We start from the raw sequence: 13,358 nt of genomic DNA on the forward strand, positions 1-13,358 counted from the left end.
TTTACCCCTTCTCCCCCTTCTTCCTCCTATAACTCCACGGTTTTTGGGGTGTTCGAGAATCGATATCCATTAAGACTACAGACGTATCTGCAGACAAATTTGGTTCTCTACTGAATAGCAAGACTCACCATACAGCCAAAAAGCCACACACTATGTGGAACTTCCCACATAAATCCATCACAAACCTAGTTTCCGCCAAGCACTCCTGATTTCCCTAGGAGACATCCTTCCTGTCTCCTCCGGCAAAACAAAGATCAACAACAAAAGATAGGTGGGTGAAACAGAAACACTAAAGAACAATATGAAAGGAATTGCACAATTTCTATGAAAGTGGCATTCCCAAAGATAGGTGGGTGGAACTGGCTCCTCTCTCTTCTCTTTACCAGGTGCTGAAACTGAAACCTCCATCTCAGATTCTACTCCAACCCCAGCCTCCGCTTCAGCTCGAGCCCCAACCGGAGCCCCAGAAATTTGAGGTGGTAGATCGAGATTCCAAACCCTACTGGATGCAATCAACTTCAGGTCCCACAACCAACTATAAGTGAAATAAAGCTGCTGAGATTGATAATGGCGGAAGGGGCAGATTCAGTTCAAGTTGCAAGCCTTGATCTCCCAACCAGAAAAGGATTTAGGAGTTGAAAACATAGGGTTTAGGGTTGCCAATGGAAGGATTTCCTAAGCCCAAAATCTCAGGATGAACTGTTAAAGGAAGGTCGGAGTTCAAGTCAGAATTGACTAGTTACAGGTATCGCTGGAAACAGAGGATAGCAGGGAAAGCTTCAGGGAGCTCAAAGAGCTAGGACGGATGTGAAGAAAAAGAAGAAACGAAGAGGGATAGATGAGGGACAACGAGAGATGCGCACCACAGCTCTTGGCAGTAGGTTCAACAAACGAAGACGGATAGATGAGGGAGAACGCGAGAGCGACAGAGAGAGAGTGAGAGAGAGAGAGAGTTGCAGGCTACAGGCCTAAGGTGCAGAAAACTCACCGACCTCCGTCCCTCGAACGGTCTCCCTTCTCCTACACGAAGACCTATGGTTGCTTCTTCTCCGACGACGGCAATATCCTCGATTGGGGGTTTTTCAAAGGTAAAACATGTAAAGGGCAAATGTGTAATTTATACTTGACAAGTTTCAATACAAATGGTTATAAGGGTAAAATGGACACTTCCAATCAACCGCTAACAGCAAACTAACACTGTGAGGTTTCGTGGGGTGTTAAGTAATTGTTTCAAACGTTGGTATTCGTAAGCAAAATGGCCATAGTAAAGAGGGTGTCCAAGTAAATTTTTCTTTAAAAATTAATGAAAATATTTATGGTTGTCAGAAGAATTGTTACAAACAAAGAGTATGAGATTAAGAACTAGCTTCTCCACTGTGTTTTTGAAGCACTCGACAATGTGGTAGTCAAAACTTATTGCAAAATAACTAGCTTCTCTGCTCCGTGTCAATACCACAACCCCTCCTTTGGATTTGATTAGAACCATCCGAGACATAAGAGCTCTATCGACTTGTTTCAGGGATTGCTCCTTTATTTGTATTTCTAGAGAGATTAATTGCATCGTTGACTCCTTGACCAAGAAGGCATTGTCCTATGCATGTGAGACAATTTGACCCTTATCCACTCCTTGGTTGTTAAGCCTTTGTAATCTTGACACCTTGCGTTGATCATACATCAACAATTAATCTAAGTTCTTATAAAAAAAAAAATTTATGAGGTTATGAATAGGAAAATTGATTTGTAACAATGTTTCCATTGCTCTCCTTATTCACCATACAAAAGAGTTAGATCATCAAATGAATAATTCGATATTAGTGTTCATTTTGTGATTTCAATATTAGTTATCTTGTCATTGACTTGTTTATTCATTGATTTCAATATTAGTTAGCTTCCCCTTATAATGATAAATAATTCTTTCATTAAAAACTCTATTTATCCATTAATTTAAATATTAATTATCTTTTCTTTACAATTTATTATTTTCAAATAAATTTTCCTGTTTTTGTTTGTTTAATTATTCAAGGAAGGTGAATTAAAGTGTTTTTATCAATATTTCCTCACTACAAGTTATGAATGTAAGTTTTCATTGTGGTTCAAGCTAAAAAAAGGAAAAAAAAACTGATCTAAATTAGTATTAACTCGATAATGAAAAATCAAAATACACCGAAATCGTAACAGACAAAAACTGCAATCTAGTTTATTAACGGTCTGGTTTTGATCCAACTCATTCTCAAACCGAAACTGATTCATCTCGACCCGGGCCAAACCGACCGTTTGCCACCCCTAACCCCCTAAAGTGTGGCGGGCTCCACCGGTCTTCAGAAATCAGAACCTGACGGATTTGTTTGCTCGAAACCACTCACGAAGGAGAACTTCTCAATTCTCACCCCTGATAGCATCGTCGTTCCCAACTGCGGCCACTCGCGCGTTGTCATCAGCCGTGGTGGGTGATGTGTCATAAAATCCCCCAACCAACCAAAAGCTACCACGTAAACGTACTGGAACTGAATCCGAGGCCGAGGCCTAGATCGAACACTGAAGCCGAGGCCGAGGCCGAGCTCGCACAAGTCAGCCGGGGCCGAGGCCGAGCACTGAGACCGAAGCCGAGGCCGAGCATTGAAGCCGAGGCCGAGGCCGAGCACTGAGACCGAGGCCGAGGCCGAGCACTGAAGCCGAAGCCGAGGCCGAGCTCACACAAGTCAGCTGGGGCTAAGGCCGAGCTCACACAAGTCAGTCATAAACTCCTGACCGAGCATACACAGGACATCCTAGGCTGAGCTGACTGCCGAGACCGACCTAACAGGCCGACCTCCCAGGCCGACCTCTCAAACCGACCTCCCAGGCCGAGGTGACTGCCAAGACCGACCTACCAGGCCGACCTCCTAGGCCGAGCCCTCCTCCACAGAGGCTACCATAGCGCCCCACCGGGGATCGCGGGGCCACGTCAGCACATCCCGAGAATCACGGGATAAGGATCGAGCCACGATCCCAGCGCAATACGAAATCACAATTTACATGGACTCTTACCTTAATAAGAGTCCGACCCCGAAAATAGCTCTCCACTCCGCTCTACGCGAGAGAGCCTTCCAAAAGAAGGACTCCTACCATACTAGGACTCTCCCAACCGCCTCATCTCATCCTCACTCTATAAATACCCAGGTATGGAGCACCATTCATCATCTCACTTTTACTAGCAGTTACGCTGTTGCACTGGTGATCTAACTTTAGCATCGGAGAGTCCTAGGCCGGAGCCACACCGGCTCTCTTGTGCTCATCACTTGGTCTTTGCAGGCTCATCCGTGGGCGAACCAAGCATCGGAGATTTTCACACGCAACAGATTTGGCGCCGTCTGTGGGAACGACATCAGCAAGTCGTTGTCGTTTCTACCAACCTCAAGAGCAGCAACAATGGTGCACACGAGATCAGGTCAACATGGCTCAACCTCTCGAGGAGATGACTTGCAACCTAATAGGCAGGCGAGACAATCGCCACCCCCGGAGACGTCGCGGCAAGGGGCGGCAGGAAGACCCCCACGAGGGGGAGGTGCTTCGCGCAATGCTGGTACCGCTGTCAATCCCACTCCACCAGTGAACGGGGGCAATGGGGAAAGTGTACTGGACACGACGGCGGTAGACCAAACTCAGGCCGAGCCGAATGGGTTGAACTTGTCGCCGCCACCACTTTTGCCAGAGAGTTTGGATCCTGAAGGGCCGACGAATAATCGACAGGTCATGGATTTACAATTGCAGATGCTTCAAACTAACGAGATGTTGCGCACCTTCATGACCCAGATGGCTCAGGGCGGGCTAATGGGTCAGCCACCGGTCGTGCCCCCGCGGGCACCTACACGTGAAATAGAAGATCCACGACAGCACTGTGATCGACAGAGGGCCGAGCTTAGCCGAGCCGCGTCATCCCATCCCCGAGGCCGAAGAACTCCACCTCCACGGAGTAATCGGCGAGATGATCGAGGACATCGTCGAAGCCCGAGGGCCGCAGAGGCCATCGAGCCAGTAGGGTCAGCTACGCGGAGATTGATCTTTTCTGGACGACTTGGTGACGATGAAGGACAGAGGAGACACCAAGACCGACGTGAAGAGCCCCGAGTGCGACGCGCTACAAGGGAAGAAGAGGATTCTCGCCATAGCCCTCGGCGACGAAGCCCACTTCGCCAGAGAGATGGACAAAGGAGCCCACATGAGTCTGACCACAGAGATGACGGGCGCACTAGGAGAAGTGATGTTGGCCGAGCCGACCATAATGGTCGGCCTCGTCAACACGAGCGAGAGGATCAGGTTGGCCGACCTCATCAGGATGAGCTGGCCGACCATAACGCCCTACTTCAGCAGGAAAAATTGCAAGACCCCATCCGAGCTGAGGAACAAAATGGCCGAGCTCCAGAGTCTGAAATGGAGAAAAAGCTAAGGGAGCTGACCGAGCAAGTTGAAGGGCTTAAGAAACAAGCAACTCCGGATGCCTACTCACTGCTCGGGCGTCACCCCTATCCGCCTGAGATCATGACCGCATCGCTTCCAGTAGGATTCAAACCACCTCCCTTTGACCGGTATGATGGGACTACCGACCCGACCGACCACATCAACTACTTCAACGCAATGATGACCATGTACGGCGGGACTGAGATTGTTTCTTGCCCAGCTTTCCCCTCGTCCTTAAAGGGTGCGGCAACTTCTTGGTTCTCATGGCTACCGCCGAACTCTATTACAAGCTTTGCCCAACTTTACCGAGCCTTCGTCACGCGTTTCCAAAGTAGCATGAAGCATAAGAAGACGACGGTGAACCTCCTCAGCGTGAAACAGAGGTTGAACGAGTCGATCCGATCGTACGTCTCCCGATTCAATAAAGAATCCTTGGATGTTAGAGACCTGGATGAGGCCACAGCTCACACCGCAATGAGCAATGGACTTACACATGAAGACCTGATCAAGGACTTGGCTCGAAAGCCGACCAAAAGTATGGCCGAGCTCCTCAACAGGTGTAACGAGTTTGCGAACATGGAAGACGTTCTCCAAGCACGTAAGGGGAATGAAAACGAGGGAGAGAATAAAAGGTCAGCGACCGATGACCGAAGGGATGAAAAGCGGACCAAGACTGATCGCGGGGCCGAGAGCTCAGACCGAGCTCAGAGTCCCGAGTACACTCCCTTAAACAGGTCGCGGAAGGAAATTTTGATGCAAATTCAAGACGACGGGTACATACGCAGACCTCGACCGATGCAAGCTGGGTCATCCCGAAACCCTAACAAGTACTGCCTATTCCACAAGGACGAAGGCCACGACATCGAGGAGTGCTACCCAAACGAGAAATCGAAGAGCTGATCGTAGCCGGGCACTTGAAGCGATACATCAAGGGGAGCCGAGAAGAACATGGAAGTCGATGACCCGAAGACCACGATCAAAGGAAGCCCGAGCCGAGGTCTGAGAGCCGGAGGACCGAGCGTGAAACGGACAAGGTCTGAGCCGAAAAGAAGGATGACGGATCCGGGCCGAGCAATGAGAAAGGAGCTCCCATATACACCATCCTCGGAGGGCCCGGACATGAATCCACCCGAAAAGCCAAGGCGAATGCACGATTCGTCGGAGTGGCGGAGATGCCGAGCAAAAGGCCGAAGGCGACGATCTCCTTCTCTGAGGCCGACCTCGAAGGTATAAGTTTACCTCACGATGATGCTTTGGTGGTACAGGTAGAAATAGCGAGGAGACCCATTCAACGGGTATTGATCGATACAGGAGCATCCGTGGATCTTATGTCGCTGGACGTGTATCGACAGTTCGGCTTCGGGGATGAGGCGCTCAAACCAGAAGCCACCTCACTCCATGGATTCTCGAGGGCCGCCGCCACGATCAAGGGGTCGATAGACCTCCTGGTCACGTTCGGGCAAGCTCCATACCAAGCGACGATCCAAGTCAAGTTCATGGTGGTACGGTCGGTGGTGGCCTTCAACGCCATACTTGGTCGCCCATCGGTCACCGCCCTCCAAGCTATCATCTCGCCAATACACTTGAAGATGAAATTCCCCACAGAGAACGGCATCGGAGAAATCCGAGGTGATAAAAAGAGAGCTCAAGAGTGCTACGCCACCTTTGTAAAGCAAAACAAAGAAAATGTCCGAGGAATGGCTATGTGCGTTGAGCACCTCCCTGAAGACTAGCTGGATGACCTCACCAAAAGGCGCAGAAGGCCCGTGGAAGACCTCATCCCATTCTCCCTTAGTGACGAAGACCCAACAAAGACGGTAGGGCCTTGGAACTCGAGAAAATTTGAAGAAATTTTTTGAGTAATTTTGTTAAGTATTCTGCTTCGTGACTCATGACAAGCATTTATGTATTCGGCTTCGGCCTCGACATTCTTGATTCAATGAAATAAAGTCTTTTCTCCACTTACTTAGCGCACTTGCAACACGTCGGGCGGACCAAGTCGTAAGACCGATCCTCATAGACCTGGCTGACCTTAAAGACCGACACTCATAGGACGGACAACAACCAAGTCATCGGCAACCAAGTCGTAAGACCGGTCCTCATAGACCTGGCCGACCTTAAAGACCACACTCATAGGACGGACAACAACCAAGTCATCGGTAACCAAGTCGTAAGACCGGTCCTCATAGACCTGGCCGACCTCAAAGACCGACACTCAAAGGATGGACGACAACCAAGTCATCGGCAACCAAGTCGTAAGACCGGTCCTCATAGACCTGGCCGACCTCAAAGACCGACCCTCATAGGGTGAAAGGTAACCAAGTCGTCGACAACCAAGTCGTAAGACCGGTCCTCATAGACCTGGCCGACCTCAAAGACCGACCCTCATAGGCCGGCAACCAAGTCGTAAGACCGATCCTCATAGACCTGGCCGACTTCAAAGACCGACCCTCATAGGCCGACAACCAAGTCGTAAGACCGGTCCTCATAGACCTGGCCGACCTCTAAGACCGACCCTCATAGGTCGGCAACCAAGTCGTAAGACCGGTCCTCATAGACCTGGCCGACCTCAAAGACCGACCCTCATAGATCGGCAATCAAGTCATAAGACCAGCCCACAAAGACTGGCCGACGTCTGAACCAACAAGAGCAAACTCTCCCCATGGCCGAGCTGAACAAAGTCTAAAACTAAGCTAAGGCATTACGCTCAACTATGGAGGCTGCTCGGCCACAACATCAAATGGAACAACATACACAAGGAAAAGAAGGCTAAAATTGCCGAGCTAAAACAGTTAGATAAAGTTTGAGAAAAGAAATTTTCATTGATTAAAGAGCCGACTGCTCGGCACAGTACATAGAGAGGCAGCTCGGCCCTGTACATACCAAAAAGAAAAAAAAAAGAAGAGGAAGAGTTCAGCGTGATTCAACGATCCAAATCAAAAGACGGTTCAAAATCCCGAGCATCATCATTACGCCGAGTACTGTGGCACAGACACCCCAACTGATAGACAGTACAACGTCAAATCGCCAAAGGAAAAGAGCTCGGACTTAGCCTCAGAACAGAACCGTTAAGCGGACCGAAAGATGACACTCATTAAGGACGACCCGAGCCTTGATGAGTGGGGGGGCCTGTGATGTGTCATAAAATCCCCCAACCAACCAAAAGCTACCACGTAAACGTACTGGAACTGAATCCGAGGCCGAGGCCGAGCATTGAAGCCGAGGCCGAGATCGAACACTGAAGCCGAGGTCGAGGCCGAGCTCGCACAAGTCAGCCGGGGCCGTGGCCGAGCACTGAGACCGAAGCCGAGGCCGAGCATTGAAGCCGAGGCCGAGATCAAACACTGAAGCCGAGGCCGAGCACTGAAGCCGAGGCCGAGCATTGAAGCCGAGGCCGAGCACTGAAGCCGAGGCCGAGGCCGAGCTCGCACAAGTCAGCCGGGGCCGAGGCCGAGCACTGAGACCGAGGCCGAGGCCGAGCACTGAAGCCGAGGCCGAGACCGAGCACTGAAGCCGAAGCCGAGGCCGAGCACTGAGGCGAAGCCGAGGCCGAGCTCACACAAGTCAGTCATAAACTCCTGACCGAGCATACAGGACATCCTAGGTGAGTGGATGAGCGAGACCGACCTCCCGGCCGACCTCTCAAACCGACCTCCCAGGCCGAGGTGACTGCCAAGACCGACCTACCAGGCCGACCTCCTAGGCCGAGCCCTCCTCCACAGAGGCTACCATAGCACCCCACCGGGGATCGCGGGGCCATGTCAGCACATCCCGAGAATCACGGGATAAGGATCGAGCCACGATCCCAGCGCAATACGAAATCACAATTTACATGGACTCTTACCTTAATAAGAGTCCGACCCCGAAAATAGCTCTCCACTCCGCTCTACGCGAGAGAGCCTTCCAAAAGAAGGACTCCTACCATACTAGGACTCTCCCAACCGCCTCATCTCATCCTCACTCTATAAATACCCAGGTATGGAGCACCATTCATCATCTCACTTTTACTAGCAGTTACGCTGTTGCACTGGTGATCTAACTTTAGCATCGGAGAGTCCTAGGCCGGAGCCACACCGGCTCTCTTGTGCTCATCACTTGGTCTTTGCAGGCTCATCCGTGGGCGAACCAAGCATCGGAGATTTTCACACGCAACAGTGGGAGACTGGGAGGAGGGTTATCCCTCTTTCAACCGAATACAAGGTTAGTTCATCGTTATAAAACGTTAAACAAACATTATTTAAGAGTTTTAAGACTGGAGTCCAGGCGAGGAGAGGACATGAACAGAAGTGGAAACATCTTAATACATGAGACTCTGAAACTCCATAGTCCATGACTGATGACTTGACTGCTTCCATTAGAAGAAGAACATATCCGCTTCTAATTATCTGTTTCTGATTTTCTCTTCACTTCTTTCCTTTTTTTCTACTATTTTTTGGTTTCTTCGTTTTGATTTAAATAGCTACTGATTGGTGGTTCTTTGCTTTCTTCTCTTTCTTTTCTGTGATTCTCAAGAAAGTGATCAATTGACGGAGATATACTGTTGCATTTGGGTCCCCCCCCCCCCCCCCTCGTCCCCCTGTTTTACAATTTTTTTCTTTAATGTGTTTGTTTATGTGGCAAATAGCATGCCTTGTTCTATCCAAGATCTGGATCTGGAATGTAGAACTTATACGTTTTCTTCATTTCACTTCTATTATCATTTAGTTTGCTTACTTTAGGAGTTTAGATAATGAGGTACAGATGTCCTTTTTACCATCTAGATGAATGAATGTGAGGTTCTCAATTTTTTGCAGAAAAATTTACTCCTGGTTGTTACACTCTTGTTGTCCCATAAGCACTCTCAGAAGTCAGTGAATTCTGATTTTCTGATTTCTGTACTGATTGACAAGTCAGTGAATTCTAACATGCACTGGTTTGCTGATTGCACATCACAATTGATGCAGACCTCAGGTTATTGTGTTGATGTACTAATAGAATGATATATGATTTATATGCACAATTATTGTTTGAAAGAAATAGCCTGCTGTGCCATATCATGTACATTAAGAATACACGATTATTGTTTGAAAGAAATAGTCTGCTGTGCCATATCATGTACTTTAAGAATACTCACTTCCTTAAACTTCAAAAGATTAATTTTGTTATTATTTTCCCTACAAATATTGTACTAATTTTCCTAGTGATGACTATTTCATATAGATTAATTCTGCTCTCTCTCTCTCTCTCTCTCTCTCTGCTTTTGTTTGTATGATAATCTGATCTTCTCCATCTGCTAATTAACAGTTTGCCCATCAATTTTCAGCACGTGACTTATTCTTGGTTTTGGAAGCATTGGAATTCCTTTTTCAAGTTTCAGTTTAAGTTGCAGAGAGGTATTTCAGGAAACCCGTTTTACTCTTTTTAGCGCTGCTTAAGCAGAGAACACCCTTTGCTATATTATGTTTCTGTTACAGTGTTGCATTATGTGTTTGATATATGAAGGAAAAAATATGCTAATCCTCTTTTTAAAAGGGTAGCTACAGAACCAGATTATCATACAAGGGAACAGTGCAGTATCCACCTGCCCACCTGAGTCATAAGAACAGGAATGGCAGAAGAGCCTGTCACGGGAACTGCTTCAAGAAGCTCCTCATTATTTGAAAACGGCGGACGAAAGGTGGAAGAATGCGAGGACATGATCCAAAGAAGCCTCCGAAGTATTAAAAGACAAATGATAAATAAACAAATATTCTCTTTCTCATTGTTTTGGGCTTGAGAATTTTAATGTTCTAAGACCTTTTACATGGTTTTCCAGCCAGGGATTATTGATGGACTGCTTATTTGTTGAGTTTACAGCTCCAACGGTAAAATTTCTGAAAGAGCATCTGGAGAAGACTGGATGCATTCTTGGGGATAAGTTCATCAAGGCTGTTCACTGTGATAAGCAGATCAGTGGTGGTTATGTCCGTGGTGAAGGAGTAATGGCCTCATATATTTCTCATTATGATCTTAAATTTTCTCTTATGTGACTATTTTTTTCTTTTAAATTTTATTTGATTGCGTGGAAACATCACAATCAACTCACTGACTTCAAACTGGGATAAAGCATTAAAAAATAAATATATAAAGTGTTCAAGTTTGAGTTGAAATGGAAAAGGATAATATTAGATAAACAGTGGTAGACTGATGAGATTTGTAGAATAAATCACTCAAGGTGGTCTGAGTCTCATTGCAGAGTTTCACACTTCCATCCATCGGATGAATTGGAGCATACACTTTTCTCTGGGAAATGGGGATAGGGGTCTCCTAATAATTGCTTCTAGCAGACATGAACTGCTCACCAGTAGAAATTATGAAGTAAAAACACCATCAATATTAATATTTGACAAATTCTGAGTTCCTTAGAAACTAAAAGGGCGTGTCACTGTCATTGCAAATGGGGTTTCTCTGACAGTATCCCCATATTGGTGGTTGACTGTTGGCATCCTAGGTCCTCAGGATCCCATCTGATTATAGAGGAACAATTACGTTTCCTGAATTGTTAACTAAAGTCCCCAGCCCCCTTTTTTTATGTTATTTTTTGACAGATAACAGATAACTGAATTACCTTTTTTTCCTTTTCCACAATTGATCAATGTAGTATAAATCAATATTCTTATTATGTTTCATGAATAGTAAATTAAGGTCCCATTTTTTCCTTTTCATGATCGATCAATATAGTATAAAAGCATATTCTTATTTTCCTTTCTCTCGCTCTCTCTGATAATGTGTTTGTTTTTCTTTGAGTAACCACATGAACATCCAAGATGAGGTAAATCAAGTGGTTATCCATGAACTAATCCATGCATATGACGATTGTCGAGCTGCTAACTTGGACTGGGCAAATTGTGCTCATCATGCTTGCAGTGAGGTACATATCAAAATGATAATGATTACTATTATTTTTTTATGTGAACAATATTTTAAACTAAAATTTGATTATTTATCTTTTTTATATGAACAATATTTTACTATAAATTGTGTTTTTTAATCTCTGAGTTTCTTTTTCTTCTTCCCCCTTTATTTTCCACTCCTGTTACAGATTCGTGCGGGCCATCTAAGTGGTGATTGTCACTACAAACGTGAATTGCTGCGGGGTTATATGAAATTAAGGGGTCACGAGCAAGTAAGTTTTTAATCCTTAGTAGAGCACCATATGTTACTCTGTGGTTCCTTTGTATCTTTCTTATATATCTCCATGAATGTTTGATGGCCAAGGGATACCCAAAATAAAATCAATAGTCTAAAGTAGTAAATTTTTATTTAAAGTGTTGTCACTGACCTAATCAAAATAATAAAGATCCTCCAAGGCTCCACCACTGTAAGAGATGTACCTATTTTAAAGATAAGAATAACTTTGATATTGTTGAATGCAGTGTAATGAGTTAATTTCCCACTTAAGGAATTAGCTGGGTCTCTTCCTCACTTCCTGCAAAATAACTCCTTTCAGAATTATACTTTCAAAGTTCCATTCATTTAGTCCCCCCATCAACTGGTACCTTGTTAATTGTTAGATAGATTGGTAATGATCAGTCTCTTTGTGCTTTGTTTTTCTCTCTTGGTAATTTATCCTTGTCATTTTAAGATAAGATTAAACGTATGCCTGCAATCTTGAAGCTTATTAACCCGCCAAATATGAAGCATCGTTGCAACATAAGGGCGCACCTGTGCACTAGGCTCCTGCCACTGCGGGGTCGGGAGGGGCACATACACTGGTTGTGCTTTACACAGCCTTACCTCCGCTTCATGGAGAGGCTGTTTCCGATTCAAACCCACAACTACCAAGTTGCGGTTGATATAGGACTAGTTCAACGGTTTCCCAAATACCTAAAAGCTTCTTATCTTTATGTCATTCTCATTGCTCAGTGTCTCCTGTTGAATCTTTGTTTCCCTTTTGTAATTGTTGAATGAATCTGTGATACATTGATTTTGGACCAATTGTACAGTTGCAATATCTTGATGGTCCTTATATCTTGATTTCTGAAGTAAGAAGAAGAGTTATGAAGTCACTGAGTGGTAATCCATACTGCCCGGAAGCAGCTGCAAAGGATGCCATGGAAGCTGTCTGGGATGTTTGTTACAATGATACAAAGCCCTTTGATAGAGCACCGTGACAACATGGTAGTTGCTAGTCTTTCATCACTGCCAAGCTGAGCTTCATCTCCATTTCAAACTCCAACCACCCCCCCCCCCCCCAGCGGCAGAAATGGCTTATTTTTGGTCCTATACAGATGGAGATTATTTTTGGTTTATTATTGGCTCATGGGATTCGTTATGTGGTATAGTGCATTAGGGTTTAAATTCAATATAGGGTTTCTTTCTTTCTTGTGCTATTTATAGGAAGACAATACATGGTTGCCTCCTATTTGAATAGTGTATGTAGAGTGTAGATTGTCTTGGGCCACAAACAACTTTTACCCTAATGATGTTTTTCAAATCTTGGTAATTTAGAATTGAACTCTTAGAAAAGGAAGACAAAAAATACCAATCCTGTCTCATTAAATTATGAAATTTTGAAAATTACAATCAATTGATATTATGTTAAGCTTTAAAAATATGATTGCTAGTTATAACTTGTAAGGGTCCAAGCCAATTCAAGGAGAGTATTATGTTGTTAATGAGGGAGAAAAAAAGTACCAATTTATTGATACATGAAAATGGTAAGTATAAACATAGTTAGAAACAATTGGAATAGAATATCATATTTATTTTGTATGTGAAACCAATTCATAGTTGCCATTAGGTTTTCAAATTTTTGTAAAACCGTTGATGGTAAGATAACAAAAGTGCAATACTTGAATCAACTATTTACCAAATTTATCTCGTTATTTTGCTTCATGTTCATAAAAATTTTGAGTTTTTAAACTTTTCTAATCCATAATCAATCTCATTGGGTATTGTTT

The 13,358-nt window shown here is 45.2% G+C and overlaps 1 protein-coding gene across 1 annotated transcript; it reads left to right on the forward strand.

Annotated features, from left to right (window-relative positions):
• Positions 1-9,956: 9,956 nt before the first annotated feature.
• On the forward strand, positions 9,957-12,658 carry LOC122658159 (mitochondrial inner membrane protease atp23-like). The gene is made up of 5 exons (XM_043853065.1): positions 9,957-10,133; positions 10,273-10,441; positions 11,203-11,326; positions 11,498-11,585; positions 12,442-12,658. Exons 1-5 carry the CDS (start codon positions 10,025-10,027, stop codon positions 12,567-12,569), a joined length of 618 nt encoding a protein of 205 aa, XP_043709000.1. The 5' UTR covers positions 9,957-10,024; the 3' UTR covers positions 12,570-12,658.
• The last annotated feature ends 700 nt before the right edge of the window (positions 12,659-13,358 follow it).

This window comes from Telopea speciosissima, chromosome 4 (assembly GCF_018873765.1).
Source record: "Telopea speciosissima isolate NSW1024214 ecotype Mountain lineage chromosome 4, Tspe_v1, whole genome shotgun sequence".
In the NCBI taxonomy this organism is placed as follows: Eukaryota; Viridiplantae; Streptophyta; class Magnoliopsida; order Proteales; family Proteaceae; genus Telopea; species Telopea speciosissima.